General features: G+C 45.7%; 1 protein-coding gene across 1 annotated transcript in view; it reads right to left on the bottom strand.

Moving 5' to 3' along the window:
• The window catches only part of DIAPH1 (diaphanous related formin 1), a 172,089-nt gene extending 154,069 nt beyond the window's left edge, over positions 1 to 18,020 (bottom strand). The window contains 1 exon segment of the mRNA XM_029913745.1: positions 17,908 to 18,020. Coding sequence (XP_029769605.1) covers positions 17,908 to 18,015 — 108 coding nt within the window. The 5' untranslated portion in view covers positions 18,016 to 18,020.
• Positions 18,021 to 22,611: the final 4,591 nt, after the last annotated feature.

Below are 22,611 nucleotides of genomic sequence, written 5' to 3'. Positions count from 1 at the left end.
ACGCGAAGGGGGGGCGAGGGTGGAGAGGCTCTGGGCACCCAGCCACTCCACTCCAGAGGATGGCCCAAGCAACAGAAGGCTGCCATTCAAACAGTTTGATTTTTAGTGTAGCTACAATAAGCAATGTGGCTTTGTCCTTCCCTCCTCCCCCACCCCACCCCACCCGGGCTACCTTGTTCGTTATCTCATTATTTTTTTTTAATTAATAAAGAAAGAATGCATGGTTTCAAAACAATAGTTACTTTACTTCGAAGGGGGGAGGTGGTTGGCTTACAAGGAATTAAAATCAACAAAGGGGGCGGGTTTGCATCAAGGAGAAACACACACAACTGTCACACCGAAGCCTGGCCAGTCATGAAACTGGTTTTCAAAGCCTCTCTGACGCGCAGCGCACCTTGTTGTGCTCTTCTAATCGCCCTGGTGTCTGGCTGCTCAAAATCGGATGACAGGCGATTTGCCTCAACCTCCCACCCCGCCATAAATGTCTCCCCCTTACTCTCACAGATATTATGGAAAACACAGCAAGCAGCAATAACAATGGGAATGTTGGTTGCGCTGAGGTCTGACCAACAGTGCCAGCGAGCTTTTAAACGTCCAAAGGCACATTCTACCACCATTCTGCACTTGCTCAGCCTATAGTTGAACTGCTCCTTACTACTGTCCAGTCTTCATGAACGGATCCCCCAAGCTCGTCGCTGGGGAGCAGGACAACAGAGTTGGAGGGGAAGTGATGGAGCCGTACACCATGCCCTGGAGGTTGCTAGGAGCCGGGCAGGGAAGACATTCCCAGAACCCCCGGCCAAGCTACATGTCCGACGAGGACGGTTAGCAGTCCTACTGCACCATCTGCTGCCAGCAGCACCCAGGAGGACCAGTATGGATCCCCCGAGCTCGTCGCTGGGGAGCAGGAGAGCAGAGTTGCAGCGGAAAGAGTGGATGATGACGGTTAGCAGTCCTACTGCACCGTCTGCTGCGAAGGCAAGGTGCTGCTGCTGTCTAGCAATGCCAGCTGCTGCAGGTGCTTCTGTGTCAAATGCTTGGAGGTCCGGGTAGGGCAAGGTACCTCGGCCAAGGTAAAAAGAGCAAGAGCCCTGGAGCTGTTAACCACAGAAGTGCTATTAGGGTGTTACAGCGACGACCGGACTAGAATGTACAGCTGCAAGAGTTCTTCACCGGCGACAAAGGACAGGAATATGATGCACCTAAAATCTAAAAAGGCCCGCACATTTCCCAGAGTCACTACCCTTGATAACAGAACGTCAATGATTGCATTGGCTACTTGGATCACAGCAGCCCCCACAGTAGACTTGCCCACAACAGCAGAGGTGACGGTGAGCTGAGCGGGCTCCATGCTTGCTGTGGTATGGCGTCTGCATGGGTAACCCAGGAAAAGAGGCGTGAAACAATTGTCTGCCGTTGCTGTCACGGAGGGAGAGGCAACTGACGACATGTACCCAAAACCACCCACGACAATGTTTTTGCCCCAGCAGGCATTGGGAGCTTAACTCAGAATTCTAATGGGCGGCGGAGATTGCGGGAACTGTGGGATAGCTACCCACAGTGCACCGATGCTAAGTGTAAGTCGATGCTAGCCACAGTAGTGAGGACACACTCCGCCGACTTAATGCGTTTAGTGTGGACATACGCAATCGACTGTATAAAATTGATTTCTAAAAATCGACTTCTATAAAGTTGACCCAATTTCGTAGTGTAGACATACCCTAAGACATCAATTGCAAAAATCTAAGACATCAATTAAGGCAGAATTTAAGCTTCTTTTTTTTAATTAAGTTTCTAATCCTGATGGTTGAGAAAACCATTGAAATGTGAAATGAATGTGGATGCTGTACTGTCTTCCTGAGCCTTAAGATAGACAGCTCCAATGCCTCTGGTGCTGCTCAGAGTTTGAACAAGTAAAAAATTAACAAGATTCTTGTCAGTTTCACCACTACTATTCAAAAACGCATAGGCAGTTGTGAATCCTGTCCATTTTATGCTGCTACTCTAGAAAAGTTTGACCAGCAGCAAAGATGGCTAGAGACATAAAAGGTAACGAGAAAACATTCTACAAATACATTAGAAGCAAGAGGAAGACCAAGGACAAGGTAGGCCCGTTACTCAATGGGGGGGGGGGGAGGAAATAACAGAAAATGTGGAAATGGCAGAGGTGCTTAATGACTTTTGTTTCGGTTTTCACCAAGAAGGTTCGTGGTGATTGGACGTCTAACATAGTGAATACCAGTGGAAATGAGGTGGGATCAGAAGAGGCTAGAATAGAGAAAGAACAAGTTAAAATTACTTAGACAAATTAGAGGTCTTCAAGTCACCAGGGCCGGATGAAATGCATCCTAGAACACTCAAGGAGCTGACTGAGGAGACATCTGAGCCATTAGCGATTATCTTTGAAAAGTCATGGAAGACGGGAGAGATTCCAGAAGACTGGAAAAGGGCAAATATAGCCTCCATCTATAAAAAGGGAAATAAGGACAACACGGGGAATTACGAACCAGTCAGCTTAACTTCTGTACCTGGAAAGATAATGGAGCAAATTAAGCAATCAATTTGCAAATATCTAAAAGATAATAAGGTGATAAGTAACAGTCAGCTTGGATTTGTCAAGAACAAATCATGTCAAACCAACCTGATAGCTTTCTCCAAGCTTTGTGGAGAGGGGAGAAGTGGTAGACGTGGTATATCTTGACTTTAGCAAAGCTTTTGATACTGTCTCGCATGACCTTCTCATAAACAAACTAGGGAAATGCAACCTAGATGGAGCTACTATAAGGTGGGTGCAAAACTGGTTGGAAAACCATTCCCAGAGAGTATCAGTGGTTCACAGTCACGCTGGAAGGCCATAACAAGTGGGGTCCTGCAGGGATCAGTTCTGGGTCTGGTTCTGTTCAATATCTTCATCAAAGATTTAGATAATGGCATAGAGTACACTTACAAATTTGGCAGACAATACCAAACTGGAAGGGGTTGCAAGTACTTTGGAGGATAGGATTATAATTCAAAATGATATGGACAAACTGGAGAAACAGTTTGAAGTAAATAGGATGAAATTCAATAAGGACAAATGCAAAGTACTCTATTTAGGAAGGAACAAATCAGTTGCACACATACAAAATGAGAAATGATTGCCTAGGAAGGAGTACTGTGGAAAGGGATCTGGGGGTCATAGTGGACCACAAGCTAAATATGAGTCAACAGTGTAACGCTGTTGCAAAAAAAGCGAACATCATTCTGGGATGTATTAGCAGGAGTGTTGTAAGCAAGACACGAGAAGTAATTCTTCCACTCCACTCTGCACTGATTAGGCCTCAACTGGAGTATTGTGTCCAGTTCTGGACACCACATTTCAGGAAAGATGTGGAGAAATTGGAGAGAGTCCAGAGAAGAGTGACAAAAATGATTAAAGATCTAGAAAACATGACCTATGAGGGAAGATTGAAAAAAATGGGTTTATTTAGTCTGGAAAAGAGAAGACTGAGGGGGGACATGATAACAGTTTTCAAGTATGTAAAAGATTGTTACAAGGAGGAGGGAGAAAATTTGTTTTTCTTAATCTCTGAGGATAGGACAAGAAGCAATGGGCTTAAATTGCAGCAAGGGAGGTGTAGGTTGGACATTATGAAAAACTTCCTGTCAGGGTGGTTAAGCACTGGAATAAATTGCCTAGGGAGGTTGTGGAATCTCCATCATTGGAGATTTTTAAGAATAGGTTAGACAAACACCTGTCAGGAATGGTCTAGATAATATTTAGTTCTGCCACGAGTGCAGGGGACTGGACTAGATGACCTCTCAAGGTCCCTTCCAGTCCTATGGATACTAAAACTATTCACAGGAAAGAACCACACAGAATGGAGGTTGGGGAGGTGTACACTGGGGCAGGCTTCTTCCCCTCCCTATAATACAGAAGTCAGGAAGCTCCAGAAAAGCAGTAGAGAAACACCCTTCCACTTCCCTCAAAGCAGCCAAGAAGCTCTGGAGCAGGAGAGACAGAAAGCTCTGCCCTGTAGCTAAAATGGGGAGGAGCTTCAAAAAAAAAAAAAATCAGACACATCATAGCCAGATGCTAATAAATAAAAAAAAGTAGAGCCCCGTTATCTGGTACCAGGGGCAGCACCTTGGTAGAAATCACACACACACACACACACACAGGGACAGGGCTTGCCTACATGGGGAAATTTACGATTACATCACTACAGATATAGCAGTATAACCACACACCAAACACACCCTTATTCTGGAATAAAGGTGTCCCCATGGGGAGTTTAACTGGTATAACTATAGTGGAATAATTATGCCAATAAGTTTCCCCATAAAGAAAAACCCAGGTTACATCAATTGGGAACAGAGAGGATGGGAGGTATTGGGCTTCTCCCCTAGTCCTCAGTGGTCCCCAAACACACACACCTCCACCCCACCCCCACACCGTTGCTTTTCCTATCTACATCTGGCTCAGAGGTGTCTGGTAAATTTTTCACAATTTGACTATTTTTTTAACTAATAAAAATAAAGGCACCCAGTCTAGGAGGAGTAATACAGCTGCTGCTCACTTCATATATAGCATATCTGACTAAGACAGGCACCACTTCTTGTGGTTTCAAGCACAGGAAACAAACGTCACTCACAGACCTACAACCAACGGAAGAAACCGTAGCGATGCAACAAGTCTCCAACATAGCTAAACGCCAACATCCACCTCATGCAGCTTAGCAAACAGAAAGCAGCAGCTTCTATCATATTAGTGGAGTCTGCATGGAAGAACATTCTCACAGCCTGGCAGCAACTCACTTAGAAAGGCCAGCAGTTATTACACTGATCCAGATTCTCCAGACACTGAAGCCAACTAGGCATCTTCAAGAATGCTACAGAGGAACAGGATGGCTCACTGCCACTGGTAAAAGAAAAAAGCTTTTCACCTCTAAATCGCTAGGTCACTACTGACTTTGGTTTGGATTTGAACGAAAGTCTAGATCGGGGTTCCCAAACTTGGATCGCAGCTTGTTTAGGGTAAGCCCCTGGAGAGCCGCGAGATGCTTTCTTTACCTGAGCATCCGCAGGTACAGCCGCTCGCAGCTCCCAGTAAACTCCTCAGGTAAACAAAGCGTCTTACGGCCCTCAGGGGCTTACCCTGAACAAGCCGCGAACCAAGTTTGGGAACCCCTGGTCTAGATGTTTCCTGATGTATGTGGAGTGGCCTATGTGAAATGTGTCTCAATCTTATTCCTGATGGAACTACCCCCAGATATCTACAACACTATACCACCACCACAGTTGGTATTATTTGGCTACCAGACTGGTAGTCTGCAGAAAATATACCAGGCTGAAATGGCCAGGGAGATTTACACGCTTGCCAGCCCTCCATGAGTGGTTCCTTCACTTGAAGCATATTGGGAAAGCAATATGGGGAAGACTGCACTACCAGCATTCCGGCTGGGGATAAATACAGGACTTTAAGCATATGTCTACACAGCAACTAGACACCCACGGCTGGCCCGTGCTAGCTGACCCAGGCTTCGGGGCTGCTTCATTGATATGTAGACTCCTGGGCTCGGGCTGGAGCCCAGGATCTAGAGCCCTGCAGGGTTGGGGGAGTCCTAGAGCCCGGGCTTCAGCCTGAACCCAGAAATCTACACAGCAATGAAACAGTCCCACAGCCTGAGTCCCACGAGCCTGAGCTGGTTGGCACAGAACATAACGCCCATACTGGGTCAGACCATCTAGGTCCATCTAGCCCAGTATCCTGTTTTCCAACGGTGGCAATGCCTGGTGCCCCAGAGCGAATGAACAGAACAGGCAATCATCAAGTGATCCATCCTCTGTCACCGATTCCCAGCTTCTGGCAAACGGAGGCTAGGGACACCATCCCTGCCCATCCTGGTTAATACCCATTGATGGACCTATCCTCCAGGAACTTCTTAGTTCTTTTTTTAACTCTGTTATAGTCTTGGCCTTCACAACATCCTCTGGCAAAGAGTTCCACGGGTTGACTGTGCGTTGTATGAAGAAATACTTCCTTTTGTTTGTTTTAAACCTGCTGCTTATTAATTTCATTTGGTGACCGCTAGTTCTTGTGTTACATGAAGGAGTAAATAACACTTCCCTATTTACTTTCTCCACACCCAACATGTCGTCTCTTTTCCAAGATGAAAAGTCCCAGTCTTATTAATCTGCCCTCATATGGAAGCTGTTCCATACCCCTAATAATTTTGTTGCCCTTTTCTGTACCTTTTCCAAGTCCAATATATATTTTTGAGATGGGGCAACCAGATCTGCACGCAGTATTCAAGGTGTCGGCGTACCATGGATTTATACAGAGGCAATATGATACTTTCTGTCTTATTAGCTATCCCTTTCCTAATGCTTCCCAACATTCTGTTAGCTTTTTTGAATGCCGCTACACATTGAGTGGATGTTTTCAGGGAACTATCCACAATGACCCTAAGATCTCTTTCTTGAGTGGTATCAGCCGCAGCTGCTTCTTTACCGTGTAGACATACTCTAAACCTTTCATCTATGTTAGCAGTGGGTTAAACTATCCCCAGGATTTAGGGGCCCAATTGGTGTTTACAGATGGGCAGTGGTATTTTCATTAACAAGATTCTGAATAGACACTGCTGTGCTTAGGACAATGTTTTAGTCTTCATCACATGCTCTCTGGTTTCAAGAGAGAATCCACAGGTAACAACTAAAAGCTTTACAACTAACTTGAGAGCCACACTGTCACAGAAACACAATCTGTGCAAGAACCACACCCACAGCCAGGAATATCGAGCAGAAGGTCTCCAATTAAAATCAGAGTGAATAAAAGAGACAAGAAAAAGCTCAAAGCAAATTCAGTTTCACAAAATGAAGATACTGAATGAAAAAGAAGAGACAGACAGATATACAGAGGAATGAGAGACGACTAGAAACACACAAAAGGAAAAAGGATCTTTCTTGTAAGGATGTCACTGCTGCTTCAGTGGAACTCTAGCATAATCTGGAAACCCCTTGACTGCTCACTGCGTAGTACGGAAGAGAGAAGTGCTTCACCCAGAACAGACATTAAAACTATGTCTACACTAAGAAAAAGTGTATTTTAACACATACTAACATATTATTAATATACCTTTTTTCCTCGTGTAAACAAGGCCTAACATTGCTATTCTCCTGGCTGAAGTGTTTCATGTTCATTCTGCTTTCTGTACGTGATCTAGGAAAGGGGAAAATCAATGGGGGGCAGCTGCTGTCCTACCCAAATTCTGCTTTGGGGTAAAGAGGTGGAAGAGTTCAAACAAAGGTAACAGAACTCTTGGGTAAGTTCACCAAGAAAGCCACAGGTAGCTCAGGGCTCCTTATTCGAAAACTTCCAAGTGAGACAGACAATGTAAAGCAGCTTCTGTGATGAGTGTTAGGAAATTTACTCTTCAGTAATTAACTACTGCCCAATTGAATAACTTCAGTTTGAAGAGAGATTACACGATTCCCAGCTTTAAATCCTGGACTTGACAAGAGTCACTGTATTACCACAACCTGAATCCACCCCACTATCTAGCTCCATAAGGCACCACCCTCTGGAAAGTCAACAGGAGAGAAACAACAGCTAGAAGCAGCCTCCCCTCTGTCACCACTGCCATGCCACTCCCTGGAATCAGAACAGGTGAAGTTCCTGCCAGGTGATCTCTGTGACATTGCACTCCCTAATGCTTTATAAAAATATGTTTATAAGTGTGGATATGATGCAACTGGAATATGCTTTATGCAAAAGGTCTCTTGTAAGGTATCATTACAAAGCTTATGATCTACTGAGTGTGTTCATCCTATTTGTATGTATGCATTATTCTTGTATCTAAAACTAGAAATATGAAGTATTACTCTGAAGTCCTATTGTAATTATGCAAAGTGTGGGCCATTAATGGTGGTTTAGAATCTTGATGGCTCCCATTGTCTAGTACAACTGACTGTAGATGGCTCTGTTTACCTGCAAGTCTCCACTACATACGTGCGGGCCAGTCCTGGAGGAATGGAGGGGGGCTCACAGGATGCGTGATCATGTCACCTGAAGTGAAATCCATCTTTAACCTGGTGCTTTTCCATTTAGAAGCCAGAGAAAGAAAGGATTCTCGCCTTGTGCCAAAGCTATAAAAGGGGATGGAACAGAACAAAGGGGGCCAGCCATGAAGAAATGCCCTAGTTACCACCTGAGCTGGAACTAACAAGGATTATACCAGGGGAAAGATTGGGCCCAGACTAGGAAGGAGTCCAGTCTGTGAAAGAAGCTTATTGAAACATCTCTGAGGGTGAGATTTCATCTGTAATCAGTTTCTTAATGTATTAGGCTTAGACTTGCGTGTTTTGTTTTATTTTGCTTGGTAACTTACTTTGTTCTGTCTGCTACTTGAAACCACTTAAATCCTACTTTTTATACTTAATAAAATCACTTTGGTTTATTAATTAACCCAGAGTAAGTGATTAATACCTGGGGGAGCAAACAGCTGTGCATCTCTCTCTATCGGTGTTATAGAGGGCAGACAATTTATGAGTTTATCCTGTATAAGCTTTATACAGAATAAAACGGATTTATTTGGGGTTTGGATCCTATTGGGAGCTGGGTGTCTGGAGACAAGAGTACTTACTAAGCTGTTTTCAGTTGAGTCTGCAGCTTTGGGGGTGTGGTTCAGACCCTGGGTTTGTGTTGCAGCAGATTAGCATATCTGGCTCTACAAGACAGGGTTCTGAAGTCCCAAGCTTGCAGGGAAAACGGGCTCAGAGGTAGTCTCAGCACATCAGGTGACAGTCCCAAGGGGGTTCCTGTGGCCGAACCCGTCACAATCTCACTTTTCTATTGAATGCTCAATTTGCAATCCAGGAAGGCTACACCTTGGTCCTGGTCCATGAACAAGGTCAAGGTGACCTTTCATATTCAGCTGAGAAAGTAGACCAACAGACTCTTCCCCTTGAGAATGCATCTGTCCCCATACCTAAGGCTGTGTCCTAACTAGGACAGAACTATGTTCTTAACTCAAGTTAGCTAAAAACTAGTGAAGACAAGACAGTTTGTAGTTTTCACCTAAATTAGCAGGTCAAGTTAAAGACGATGGGAAAGCCTAGTCGTTAACGTGACCTGCTAACTGCCTTTTCTTGACTAGGATTTTAACTCTAGTTGAGAGCACACCTCCCCCCCAGCGAAGATAAGACCTAAGACTTTAGTGCTGCTTGGAAGATCAGCACTTGCAAAACAGACTCTCTCCCCTCTACGACTTCCAAGACATCAGATGCCTAAAGGATGAAAGTATTTAGCGAGGTGTAAGAAAGCCACAGCCCTATAATCAAGACTTGTTTACTCCAGGATGAGCTAGACAAACATTACAGCAAGGTCCCTAGATTCTGCACTCTGGTGCAATAGAGTGAAAATTCCAGAATGACTTCATTTACATTGAGAATTTGAGGTTGTAACTGAACGAAGTATGAAAATGAATAATACACAATTAATTCAGTAGAGTTCATGTTATTTATTTTGACATTCAATTAATTATATTTATTGTACACTGTCCCCACATTTTCAGTTTTCAATGTGCTGCAGATTTTACAACAATGCATAATTGTCAAGTTTTGGCATTGGGTAGATACAGATGTGGCTTTGGGAGACAGTTTGGGAGTATGGGATAGCCACATTAGCTGGATGTTTCTGCTAAAATAGCCAGCAGTGAAGACTAGATACTTTAAAAATAAATAAATAATTAAAAGCTTAAGGCCCTGCCTAAGATGGTTTTATTATATAGAGAAGGTAATAATCCCTGTCCACGGAGAAACAATCTATAGGCTCCCTCTACACTAGTGTATTTTGGTGTGCTACCTACCATTTGCAACTTCTGCTATATCAGGGGTCGACAACCTTTCAGAAGTGGTGTGCCGAGTCTTCATTTATTCACTCTAATTTAAGGTTTCACGCGCCAGTAACACATTTTAACGTTTTTAGAAGGTCTCTTTCTATAAGTCTATAATATATAACTAAGCTATTATTGTATGTAAAGTAAATAAGGTTTTTAAAATGTTTAAGAAGCTTCATTTAAAATTAAATTAAAATGCAGAGCCCCCCGGACCGGTGGCCAGGACCCGGGCAGTGTGAGTGCCACTGAAAATCGGCATGCATGCCATAGGTTGCCTACCCCTGTGCTATATGCTTCAACACAAGATTTTCCACAAAGCAGACAATCATACTAACATCTGAAATAGACTTACTTCAAGCAGGGCTGGCCACACTAATCTCCATCAGTATAATACCATAGTAGGTGGCTAGTACTGGCATTATAGCCTGTGTGTGCAAATAATCCTCTCATGACTGTCTCAGTATATCCACTGCACAGGCAGTCTGTCTGGTCTACATCCTGTACTCTAGTGGCCTGTTTCAAGCTGAAGTGGTTCTATAACTGAACCATTTGTATTTCTGCATAGCCACACTAGCCAGCCTTCCTTCACTGTGTAAACTATTTTACTGGGACACACCCTTTCTCCAGTCCTTATGATGTCATTGCATTCTGTGGGTTCACCTGAGGTATGCATCGCACTGTTCTCACACAGCTCCCTGAAGCATGGATTTTTGGGAGTTGTAGTCCAGAGTTGGAAAGGTGCCATTGCAAATTTAAAATATAAATATTTTGATGTGCAGGCTGGCAGTACTGCCTATTTTTAAGGTTGCATAACACCTTCATTATAAGATCCTGTTTTCAGCTGCTCATAACTTTGCCAAACTTTAACAGTTTGGCCTGAAGATTTCCATGCTGAGTGTCTGCCTCAGGCTGAATTTTTTGAAAGTTTCAGCCAAAATGGTTCAGCCATTTCTGAAAATGAGTCAGAGGAAAACTTGGTAATAGCCTCGATGGTGGGAAGCAGGGGAGAGAGGAGTCGGGGGGAGGCCAAGGAGCAGGAAGTATGATGGTGGCATTCACAGCAATGTAGAAAGGCAGAAGCAAAGAAGGTTTGCAAAGAAAAATATGGGCAGTCGGTTTGGGCCATATTTACGCTGAGCTGGCATCCAGACAGCCAACATAGTATTTTAGAGAGACAATCAGATACACATGCAAAACTAAGCAATGGGAGACTGGTAAGTTTTGAATAAAGAGATTTGTGAGTTATCAGAATACAAAGATACTTCCACGTAGATGTGGTTACTCTAGAACAAGTTGTAGAGAAAGACCAGGAAGGGCCCAAACACAGAGCCCCATTGAACATCAAGTGAGAAGAAGGGAGGTTGAGGAACTACCAAAGCTGATGCTGAAAGAGCAGTCAGAAAACATGTCAATGGGGTCGCAACTCAAAAGTAGAGATAATGTAAGTAGATAATTTAACTATGTTACTGCTAGTCACAATAGCAGAAGTGTCCAGATAATGTGCTAGTTCATGGTTATATTCAGCAGGAGAGAGAGAGTTGAGGCAGCAGCTGGTTGCTGACTAGAATTGATGGAGCTGGAAAGCGGGAATTTAAGCCCTTTACAAAAATGTTAAGTTACCACTACCACTGCCGAGAAGAGGGAGGGAAACAGGAGATGCATCCTCTTCCAAGCAGCAAAACTTTTCAGCTATCTCTTGAGTATCAAAAGCAAGTAGTCTCCTCCTGCCCTTTATGTATCAACAGTCCCATTTTCCTGTACCTCCAATTCTTCCCTGACTACTGCTTCAATGCTGTTAAAGACTGTCAGTGAAAAATTATGCAACACACTGTAAATCTAAAGGCATCATTAAATTCAAACATGTTCCAAATCGGAGATTTTTAGCAAATTTAATACCAAAATGAACACAAGGAATATTGTAGTGGCGGTTTCATTCTTTTTCATGTGAAAAATTCAACAAAAATGTATTTCTTTTAGTTTGCTTGCTTTTTTACTTGGAAGTTTCAACAAAAATGATTACATGGCACAGAACTGAGCATTACTATGGCACAGAAGTTGAGTTTTGCTGATTCCAAATACACTAAAAATCCTACTTTTGTGGCTAATAAAATTGCTTTGAGACTATAATAATTTAGGACGAAACTAACATAGTGGCCTACCAATCTGCTTTATAGACTAGCTAATATTTCGATCTGCTCACTCCCCTCGGAGCTGCATCATCATCAACTCCCAGAGATAGGGGATCTTGTTGGCCGCAACATAGAGACTGAAAGGAGTAATCCAGTTCTCCTGACACACAATTATCCTACATCTCAAGGTAGGGTGCAGAGATCCCATAATCATAAAAAGCAAAAAAAGTAGAGACTGAGAAAAGTTATTAGAGCATTTAAGTTCAGTTGTGCTTCCAACCCACACGCATCTTTCTTCAAAGGCCAGTTCAGAACTGTTCCCTACTCTATTTTCTCCTGGGCAACAGTCCCAGCAATTGCCCCTCAGCAATGGGGGCTTCACCATATTCCCCTAAGAGACTATTTCACAGACTAAAATATCTTATCATTCACAAATGTTTCCCGATATTCAGTCTTCTTTTGTCTTTTCTTAAAAAGGGAGGGAGCTAGGTTTTTGTTTTAATTCCTAAAAAGGAGATTTTACATAATTCAATATACATACATGAAGGGAGGGAGTTTGGTTTTGTTTCCATTTTGTAAGGTATGTTCCTTGTATTCTCTCCATATCAAACCATAGTTCACACTTTCTTCTTACATCCTTCATAATCTTGTAGACCGTTCCCCCACCTTGTCGTCACTTAGCCAAGCTGAACTACAGGCTCTTAATTTTTCCTCAAATCAACCCCTCTAGCCCCTTATTCATTCTGATTGCTCTTCTCTGAATCACCTCCAGCTTGGCTCCATCCTCTTACAGACATAGAATCTGCTATGCCAGAACAAGCATAGGGGGGAGGGATAGCTCAGTGGTTTGAGCTTTGGCCTGCTAAACCCAGGGTTGTGAGCTCAATCCTTGAGGGGGCCACTTAGGGATCTGGGGAAAAATCAGTACTTGGTCCTGCTAGTGAAGGCAGGGGGCTGGACTCGATGACCTTTCAAGGTCCCTTCCAGTTCTAGGAGATAGGATATCTCCATTATAATTAAAAAAAAAAAAAAAAGCCTCTAATCCATCTAATACCGGTTCATTGCATCTAGCAGCAGACAGTACCTACTGCGGAGGGGGAGGAAGGAAATCACACTTAACTACACACTACCTTTATCTCAAAGACTTAAAACAGACACTGTTACCACTCATTATCATTAAAGGTCCCAAGAAACTTTTCACAAATATTCTATATAAATTCCAACGTGGACAATTACATTCTGCCTCCCTAAATTCCCATAAAGATCAAAATGGATGCACTATTATTCTTCATCTCCTGCCCTAAACTTATGAAAAGTTGATGTGTTGGATGGAACAGCTACCATATTTCACACCAGACATAGGTTGCATTTCTGTGATCAATTAAGTCAGGGGTTCTCAGGACAAATTTATTGGTGGCCACTCTCACACTTTTTTCTACAAAACTTAATTAGCTTTAGGAAAAACAAATAAATATGCACATATACACGTTCAAATCACTGTAATTTATTTATTGCTAGCTAGTAAGTCTGTTGTGAAAAGTGATATTAACATACATACAAGTATCACTTTTCACAGCAGACTTACTCAGCCCTGCCAAGTCTGGGGACAAAATAAGCTCTGGCTGGGGGGCCGGGGGAAGGCAGCAAGCAGCTAGAGCCTGGAGCCCCGCGGCTGCGCAGCCAGAGCCCCGCAGCCAGAGCCTCCTGCCCCGCCACCCATGGGCTGAAGCCCAAAGCCTGAGACCCACCGCCCCCTGGGAAGGAAGGGAACTCACTGGCTGCCTGCTCCTCCAGGATTGTGCCCCAGGTGTCTCCAGAGGGGGACAGGGCCCAACCTCTGATGGCAGCCCCAGCAACCAACACCCAAGGCGGTGCATCCAGGAGCAACAGGGAAGGACCCACTACTTTGCCCCCCACCCCCATCACAGCCCAGGAGGCTGTGGCCACAAGAAAAGCCCCCGGTGGCTGCATGTGGCCACGGTGACCGCATTTGAGAAATGCTGCATTAAGTGACCCACCGAGATTATCTATCATTTTTTAACGTGCTTTTCGAGTTCTTTGGGGATGAAGATGAGTTATATAAATGGAAATTATTATGATCCTAATAGCTTCCAAAACTACAAATGTTACTTGCCATTAATTTATCCAGCCCTTTCTAAAACTCAGTCATGATATTTAATTTGGCAAACTCCTGCCTTTGTGAATTCCAGAGGCAGACTACCTACTATAAGAAGTTGTGTTTTCTTTTATTGATTGTAAATTTACCAGACACTGATTTGATGGAGCGACCCCTTATTCTCAAATATCCTGTTTGCTTTTTTAATTCCTGAGCAAACATCCAGGCCGTTATCAAGGGACCTTCAGCTGAAAGCAAAATTCTGTGCGTCTCAGCTTTAGTGAGGGACTAAAACCAACACAGCTCCTGACAAGAAACCTCAACAAATGCACCCTAAAAATGTCACACTGACATCTTTTCTCTTATAGCACAATCCTAGTTCATACCCATACCACAAACTCACTTGACACCTAACCACAAAGAATTAAACCCACTGACAAAACTGAGGGCCACACAACAGGGTAAAAGGACAGCACTGTTGTTTGCTTGCCACTAAGCAAAAGGACCCAGAAGTACTCCAGAGGTGAGGTCAGGGTGTTGCTCTACACCAGTGGTTTTAAAACTTTTTTTCTGGCGACCCAGTTGAAGAAAATTGTTGTTGCCCACGATCCAGCGGAGCTGGGGATGAGGGGTTTGGGAGGGGCTCAGGGCTGGAGCAGAGGGTTGGGGTGCGGGGGTGAGGGTTGCAGGGTGGGGCTGGGAATGAGGGGTTTGCGGTGCAGGAGAGAGCTCCAGGTTTGGGGGGGCCCAGGGCTGGGGCAGGGGGTTTGGGTGCAGGAAGGGGCTCCGGGTTTGGGGGGGGCTCAGGGCTGGGGATTGGGGCACGGGCTTACCTCAGGTGGCTCCTGGTCAGCGGTGGTGCTAAGGCAGGCTTCCTGCCTGTCCTGGCACCGCAGACCACACCGTGCCCTGGAGTCAGCCAGCAGCAGGTCCAGCTCCTAGGTGGAGGTGCACAAGCAGCTCCACACAGCTCTCGCCCGCAGGCACCCCATCCCCCAAGCTCCCATTGGCCAGTTCCTGGCAAATGTGAGTGCGGAGCTGGTGCTCGGGGCAGGGGCAGCGCGGATCCCCCTCCACCTAGGAGCCAGACGTGCTGCTGGTGGCTTCCGGGGCACAGAGCGGTGTCAGAACAGGTAGGGCCTAGCCTGCCTTAGCCAGGCAGCATCGCCGACGGGACTTTAATGGCCCAGCCGGCGGTGCTGACCAGAGGCGCCGTGACCCGGTGCCTTAGGTTCCGCGACTCAGTACTGGGTCGCGACCCGCAGTTTGAAAACCACTGCCCTACACTCCTTTCCACAGTCAGCCTGAAGGCATATTGGCACATGTACGTGACATAGCAAAAAGCTGTGATCAGTGTTTCCTTCTCTCATTTATGTGGTTAGAGAGCAAAATGTGGACTGCCAAGCAGGACTGCATTCACCACAATTCCATTGTCTATTGAAGTCTGGGAAGTGCACCATGAAGCCCTACTCATATCTAAATTTACCTGCAAATGACAGTACAGAATGTTTCAGAAATAATGGCAACTCCTCTGTGGTCAGTACTGGACACTGCCACCATGGTGCTTTGAATGGAAAACAGCTTCATTCAGAATAGAAGGCCTGGTCTACACTGGGGAGGGAGGGTAGGGGGGGGAAATCGATATAAGATACGCAACTTCAGCTACGAGAATAGCGTAGCTGAAGTCGACGTATCTTAGATCGAATTAAAATTACTTACTTCGCGTCCCCACGGTGCTGGATCGACAGCTGCGGCTCCCCCATCGACTTTGCTTCCGCCTCTCACACTGTTGGAGTTCAGCAGTCGACGGAAGAGTGATCGGAGATCGATTTATCGCATCTACACTACACGCGATAAATCGATCCCCGATAGATCAATCACTACCCGCCGATCCGGCGGGTAGTGTAGACATACCCCCCATCCAACAAGCTAGCGTTTTCCAACCCCCCGAAACATTAAATATCCACTTCTCAGCAAAGGCCGCAGTATGTACAATGCCTTAAACACAGTATGAAATCTATAGGCACTGCACATCAAACATCACCGTGTCCTCCCCTCTCCAACTCTCACCCTTTGGGGATACTCTGCTTCTTGCAAGTGAACAGGATTTCAGGAGTCATGGGGTTAACAGCAGCCCCACTGATCTCTTTTCCCAAGAGCCCCTTCTGCTAATCCACATCTTTCTTGGGATTTGCCATCAGAACCTGCCTACAGCAGAGAAAAGTATGTACTACTAAAGGGATTAGCGGCACCTCATAACTGAACAAAAACAATCAACAGTCAGAGACCTTAGTCTGCAGCACACAGGGCTCCAAAGGGCTTGTAATAAAAACCTAATTTAAACTGAGATTCCTCGTGGAGTTACTTACATGCCATGAACAGGAAAGGGACCCAGGAAGATCCAAGCAACCTGATATAGCATGCTGCTAATAGAGCAGTTATCTAATGCCTCCCTCTAAGTCCTTGTCTTCACTACCACTACCCAAAAAAAGTGTGTTCTTAACTCTAGTTCACTAACTGAAGTTAAGAGCACACCCTTTTTTTGTAGTAAAGAAAAGGTCTAAAAAACCAGTTGGAATTTTCTCCCCAGCCCAAATTTGGTGGGGTTCAGACAAACATTTTGATTTTACACACACACACCCACTCCTTCCCTAATACAAATGAACTTCAATTCAAATTTTGCTGGATCAAAGTTTGCCTACTGTAAGAGAAACTTTTCCATATGGTCACACAGGATGCTGCAGTCCCACTGGTCAAGTCTGGGCAGATGACATTTCACAATAAAGCAAAAAGTCAAACAGATCACATGCTTTACTGTACAAAATCCAAATCACGTTCTACCCACTGTCAGAGTTTCCCCCACAATGATTGGAAACTGAGTTTCAGCAGGGAAATAGTAAAGTACAATATCCCTGGAAAAAACACAGGGTTTGACTCAACTCCACCCCTCCAAAATCAAAACAAATTCAAACCAATTTCTTTCAACTCACAGTAGTATGTGGTTACCCAGAATGTGTCAAGTAGGCCAGGATAGGAAGAAACTCTGACGATCCCACAGGCAGCTCTGCCTCCAATGCTACAGGATAACGTACCCTCGTAAATCAGAGGAAAATACCAGAACTAGATAAACTACAAGAGTGGAGTAAAATGAACTGGAAACTGAGAGAGCTGACTGAGGTCACTGGAAACTCCCAACACTGGCTGCAATTCATGGGAAGGAGACTAAAGGCAGTAGGACAAGATGAATCAAGAGGGAATTTCTGCCCAGGTAGAGGAGCAAGGTGGAATAAGCCACCCCATCCCAGGAAAAGGGGGCATCTCGTTAACCCCCCCACACACACACGAGTCCGCCACCTGCCGTGTTCCAAGGCTAGCTCTCTCCCCGGAAGGAGGGCAGCCATGGGTTTGCCAGTCCCCCACGGAAGGGGGCACACGATGGTTTGGTAAGGGCGGGCAAGTCCCGCCCCGGGCCCGCGATCCACAGGCTGCAGGGCTCCGGCTAAGCGCCTGCTGGGGACAGGAAGAAGCTGCCTGTTCTGGCTGAGCTCGCACAAGGCGGCTGCTGACAAGCTGCAAGACCTTTGCTCTGCTGTGGCAATCCCGGCTCTGGGCTCGCCGCCCGGCAGGGCCAACCCGCGCCGGGAGCAGGTGGCGCCAGGTGCATGCGCGGCGCGGACGCTGCCCCGAGACAGGTGAGGGCCGTGGAGCCGGCGCAGCCTGGCGGGCCGCGGGGCTGCGCGCCGGGTGTGTGTGTGTGTGTGTGTGTGTGTGTCCCCATACTCACGAATTTCTTTGACTTGCCGGGGTCCCCAGACCCCGCCGCCGCCTCCTCTGGCCCCTTCCCCTTCTTCTTGTCCCGGCCACTACGCCCCGATCCTCCGCCGCCCTCCATGGCGCCGCCGGCTCCTCAGGCCCCGGAGCCCGCGCTGCCCAACCGCCCCACACCACAGCCGCGCCCGGCCCCGCCCGCCTCATTCCGCATGCAGCATCTCATTAGCATATACAATGACTCGCGGAATATTCATGAGGCGGAATTTCCGCTTCCGGCCTCCTGGGGGCCGCGGCTGCAAGCTCGGAGAAACTCCATTTCCCTTCCCCGGGCCCGCGGCAACACCCGAAACAGCACCACCTGCCGGCTAGAGCGGGCGGCGCAGCGCAGCGCTTGGCTCCGAGACGGCCTCTCTGCAGGAACCTACCCCGCCCATCTGTCCCCTAGGGAGGAAACAAGAAGCTGCGGACCTCTGGCGTGTTGCTGTTGGTGACAGATGTTGTGTCTGCTGAATGCACTGCCCAGGGCTCAGGGCCGGCCCCAGGCACCAGCTTCTCAAGCAGGTGCTTGGGGCGGCCGTTCCGGACAGGGGCGGCAGTTCCAGGTATTCGGCGGCAATTCGGCCGACGGTCCCTCACTCCACCTGGGAGTGAAGGACCTCCCGCCGAATTGCTGCCGCAGATCGCGATCGCGTCTTTTTTTGGATGGCGATCGCGGCTTTTTTTTTTTTGGTTTTGGCTGCTTGGGGCGGCCAAATCCCTGGATCCGGCCCTGCCAGGGCTGGCCTTACCATGAGGTGAATTGAGGCGGCCGCCTCAGGTGCCAGACCTTGGGGGGGGCCACTAGGACCCAGAGTGTAGAAAATTGTATCTGCTGCTGGTGCATATGTATTCTCTCTGCTCTAGCTGCACAGAGATAGCGGAGTGCTGTGCTGGAGGAAGGAGGGCACAAGAGACATAACAGGCAGGCCAGAGAAAAGGTGAGAGGGAATAACAGAAAGCAGCAAGAGCTGCAGGGACAGAGAGGAGGAGGAGCCTCTTATGTACCTCTCTAGCATCCCCAGGAGCCTGGACTGATTAACACCAGCTTCTCAGGGAGCTTCCTGTTTCCTGCTGCTTCCCTGAACCCACTTGAGGAGAACATGCAGTCAACTGAAATAGTAGGATATAACATTAGTAGATGATGTTATATATGCCATCATGTGCCAGCAATGCCCCTCTGCCATGTACATTGGCCAAACCGGACAGTCCCTCCGCAAAAGAATAAATGGACACAAATCGGACATCAGGAATGGTAACATACAAAAGCCAGTAAGTGAACACTTCAATCTCCCTGGTCATTCTATTACAGATTTAAAAGTCACTATCATTGAACAAAAAAACTTCAGAAACAGACTTCAAAGAGAAACAGCAGAACTAAAATTCATTTGCAAATTTAACACCATTAATCTGGGCTTGAATAGGGACTGGGAGTGGCTGGCTCATTACAGAAGCAGCTTTTCCTCTCCTGGAATTGACACCTCCTCATCTATTATTGGGAATGGACTACATCCACCCTGATTGAATTGGCCCTGTCAACACTGGTTCTCCACTTGCGAAGTAACTCCCTGCTCTCCATGTGTCAGTATATAATGCCTGCATCTGTAACTTTCACTCTATGCATCTGAAGAAGTGAGGTTTTTACCCACGAAAGCTTATGCCCAAATAAATCTGTTAGTCTTTAAGGTGCCACCAGACTCCTTGTTGTTTACATAACTTCAAATTTCTGTGTGGCTTAGTGTTCTGGCATGACATACTGTTTGAAATAAATGTTGTAAGCAAGAGACTCCAAGGTGTTGACCTTGATATATCTGGAGCAATGGAACAACTGGACAAAGTAAAGTCATACCTACAGTCTTACCGGTCCGATGAGGGATTTCAAAACGTTCTGAAGAGTGCACAGAAGTTGGCAGAGGAACTTCACACTGAAGCTATTTTCCCACCCATTCAAGAATACAAGAGTCACCGAAGAAGAAGACATTTTGATTACGAGGCATGGGATATCCCATAAGAGACCCCAAACAACAATTCAAAGTTGAATTCTTTAACCAGATGCTAGATTGTGCAATACAGTCAGTTGAAGAACATTTCATGCAGCTCAAGGAACACAGCAGTATATTTGGGATGTTGTATGATATTCCAAAACTCCTCACTATACCTGAAGAAGACCTACACCAGCAATGCAGGGCACTAGAGACAGTGTTGACACATGATGACATGCACGATATTGATGCGAGTGATTTAGGTGATGAACTGAAAGCCCTTTCAAGATACATTTCAGCAGGATCAACTCCAAAGGCTGTTCTGGAATTAGGTTGACCAGATGTCCCAATTTTATAGGGACAGTCCTGATTTTTGGGTCTTTTTCTTATAAAGGCTCCTATTATCCCCCACCCCCGTCCCGATTTTTCACACTTGCTGTCTGGTCACCCTATCTGGAATATATGTGCACAAACCACAAATAAGATGACCACCCTCTTTCCAAATGCTTTTGTTGCTCTGCGCATACTTCTAACGCTTCCTGTAACAGTTGCCAGTGGAGAACGCAGCTTCTCCAAGCTGAAGTTAATAAAAACACATCTACGCTCCACAATGACACAGGAGAGGCTGGTCGGCCTTGCAACCATTTCAATAGAGCATGAGCTGGCCCAGACTGTGGACCTTCAGGAAGCAGTTCAAATCTTTGCAACCAAGAAGGCATGGAAAGCACCACTTCGATTATTCAAACAGATAAAAATGCCAGTGTTTACTATGCAAAGTTACATTTGCTGTTTAGGTGTTTGAAAGTTAAGTGTTACTTAAAATTTTTGAACATGGCATTTTAAGTTGTTAGTTCTCCTTTATTGGGGTAGGTAGCAGAGCAGTACCATGAGAGGAGTGGAACAGGAAGAAGGCAGAATTGAGACCTTTCAAAGTTTTGGCCCAAGCGAGGGGACATGGGAGCGTCATTTGAGCTCCCCGCCTCAGGTGCCAAAATGTTGTGGGCTAGCCCTGGCACTGTCCCATCACACCTGCTGCTGGGGCACAGCTAGCTGCAGGAGCAGGAGGGCATAGAGCTCTGTGGTGCCCCATCGCTGCCCTCAGTTAGACTGGACCAGACTGGAGAAACAGTGTCCGTGTAAGAACTATCAAACCCAGCAGGGGCCCAAGGGTGCCTGCTCCCCATCCCCAGGAAAGTCCCCAGGCAATTTTCTGATTTGAAGGCTTTTTGGAGACAAAGTTTTATGGGGGAAAAGACTCAAACCAACCTGATAATGAATCAGTGACTAGCCCATAGTAAGTGAATCAAAATATCCATGTCTGTGTGCTCCAAAACCAGGAAGCCCAACCAGAGATGAAACCAAAGAGGTTATGCCCTTCTGGGTTATCTCCTTCATTGCTGGTCAGCAGATCAGCTTCTCATCTGTTATTTTCAGGGAGCCACTCTCCACAGTGCAAGGTCTGCCACTTGTATCCTAAGGGGAAGGCTAACCGCACAGGGCACAGACTAACTTGACTGAGCTCTAACCTCATCTTTCAGAGCCAGGGCCAGGGCAAGCTGCTCAGATTTCTGTGCTGAGGAATCCATTCAACTGCTAGGGGGACAAAAAGTCCCACTGCTGAAGATTTTCCCAGGAGGTGGGCAGGGATTCCTCTACTCAACACTACCCACCCAACCACTTTTGAGATTTTCTTTTTAAAAAATGTTAAGGAAGTTCTCAAGGAATTTAATTTAAATAGTGTTAAGGTTGCTGAAATGCATTTCTTGCCACTACAATTATTAAAAATCAAGGAAGGCACCAGGCTGAGGGCTCAGCTCCCCCCCCCCCTTTTTTTTTCAGGAAACCACCCTGAGAATTATTCCAAAACTGAAAAACAGCTTATCTTCAACGTTAGAAAACACTGTGTACGTGTATATTAATTAACTTCTCCAGTAAACCCATTTATAGAAGATAGAAACAAGTTATCACTGAAATGAAGGTATAAATCATTCTTGCAAGTCCCCAATTACTCAGAGAAGAACAAAAACAGTTATCAGATTCATCTCTCTCTCATCCAGTCGCTATTCTTGCTACTGGCATTTTAACAGCAGCGAAAACAAAGAAAGGGCCTTACAGAGTTTAAACTTTTAATGGATTACTAGGGTACCACAGTACACAGCACCCTCCTTTCAAGGGCAGTGTTCAGTGATGTCTGCACATATAGCTTTTAGTATCTTACAAATTAGTACAAACTTGGTATTTCTTCGCCAACAAACAACATTCATGGTACTGGAATGAAGGTGCAGAGTCTGGATGCACAGTCCAGAAGATGCCAATAGGCTCTGTGCATTTCCGTCCTTCCCTCTTTCTGCTTAGGATGGTGAGAAAAATTCAGCAAGAGAGGGCTGCTAGCTGCTGAGCCTTTTCTTTTCTATGAAGAGGCTGAACAGGTTCTGCTGCAATCCAGGAAACCTTCCACCCGGCATTCGTATGCTTTGAAGTGGAAACATTCCTAGAATTTGTCCACTCCTTTACAATGTTAATCATGTTGTTTAACCTATTCTGATTATTTGTTATTGTATGAAGGAAAACAATGAAATAAGAATACAAAAAGTAAGCACAATAGAGCCATATTCATAATCTCATACACTCATATTTTACATTTGTTCACTGCTTTATGTTTAAGAAATCTCAGAGAAAAAGCGCCAAAGCAGAGAGAA

The sequence above is a fragment of the Terrapene carolina genome, unplaced genomic scaffold (genome assembly GCF_002925995.2).
Source record: "Terrapene carolina triunguis isolate 2854851 unplaced genomic scaffold, T_m_triunguis-2.0 Scaffold838, whole genome shotgun sequence".
Classification (NCBI taxonomy): Eukaryota; Metazoa; Chordata; order Testudines; family Emydidae; genus Terrapene; species Terrapene triunguis.
The sequence above is the reverse complement of the archived record's forward strand: the minus strand, read 5'-3'. Positions and strand labels throughout refer to the sequence as shown.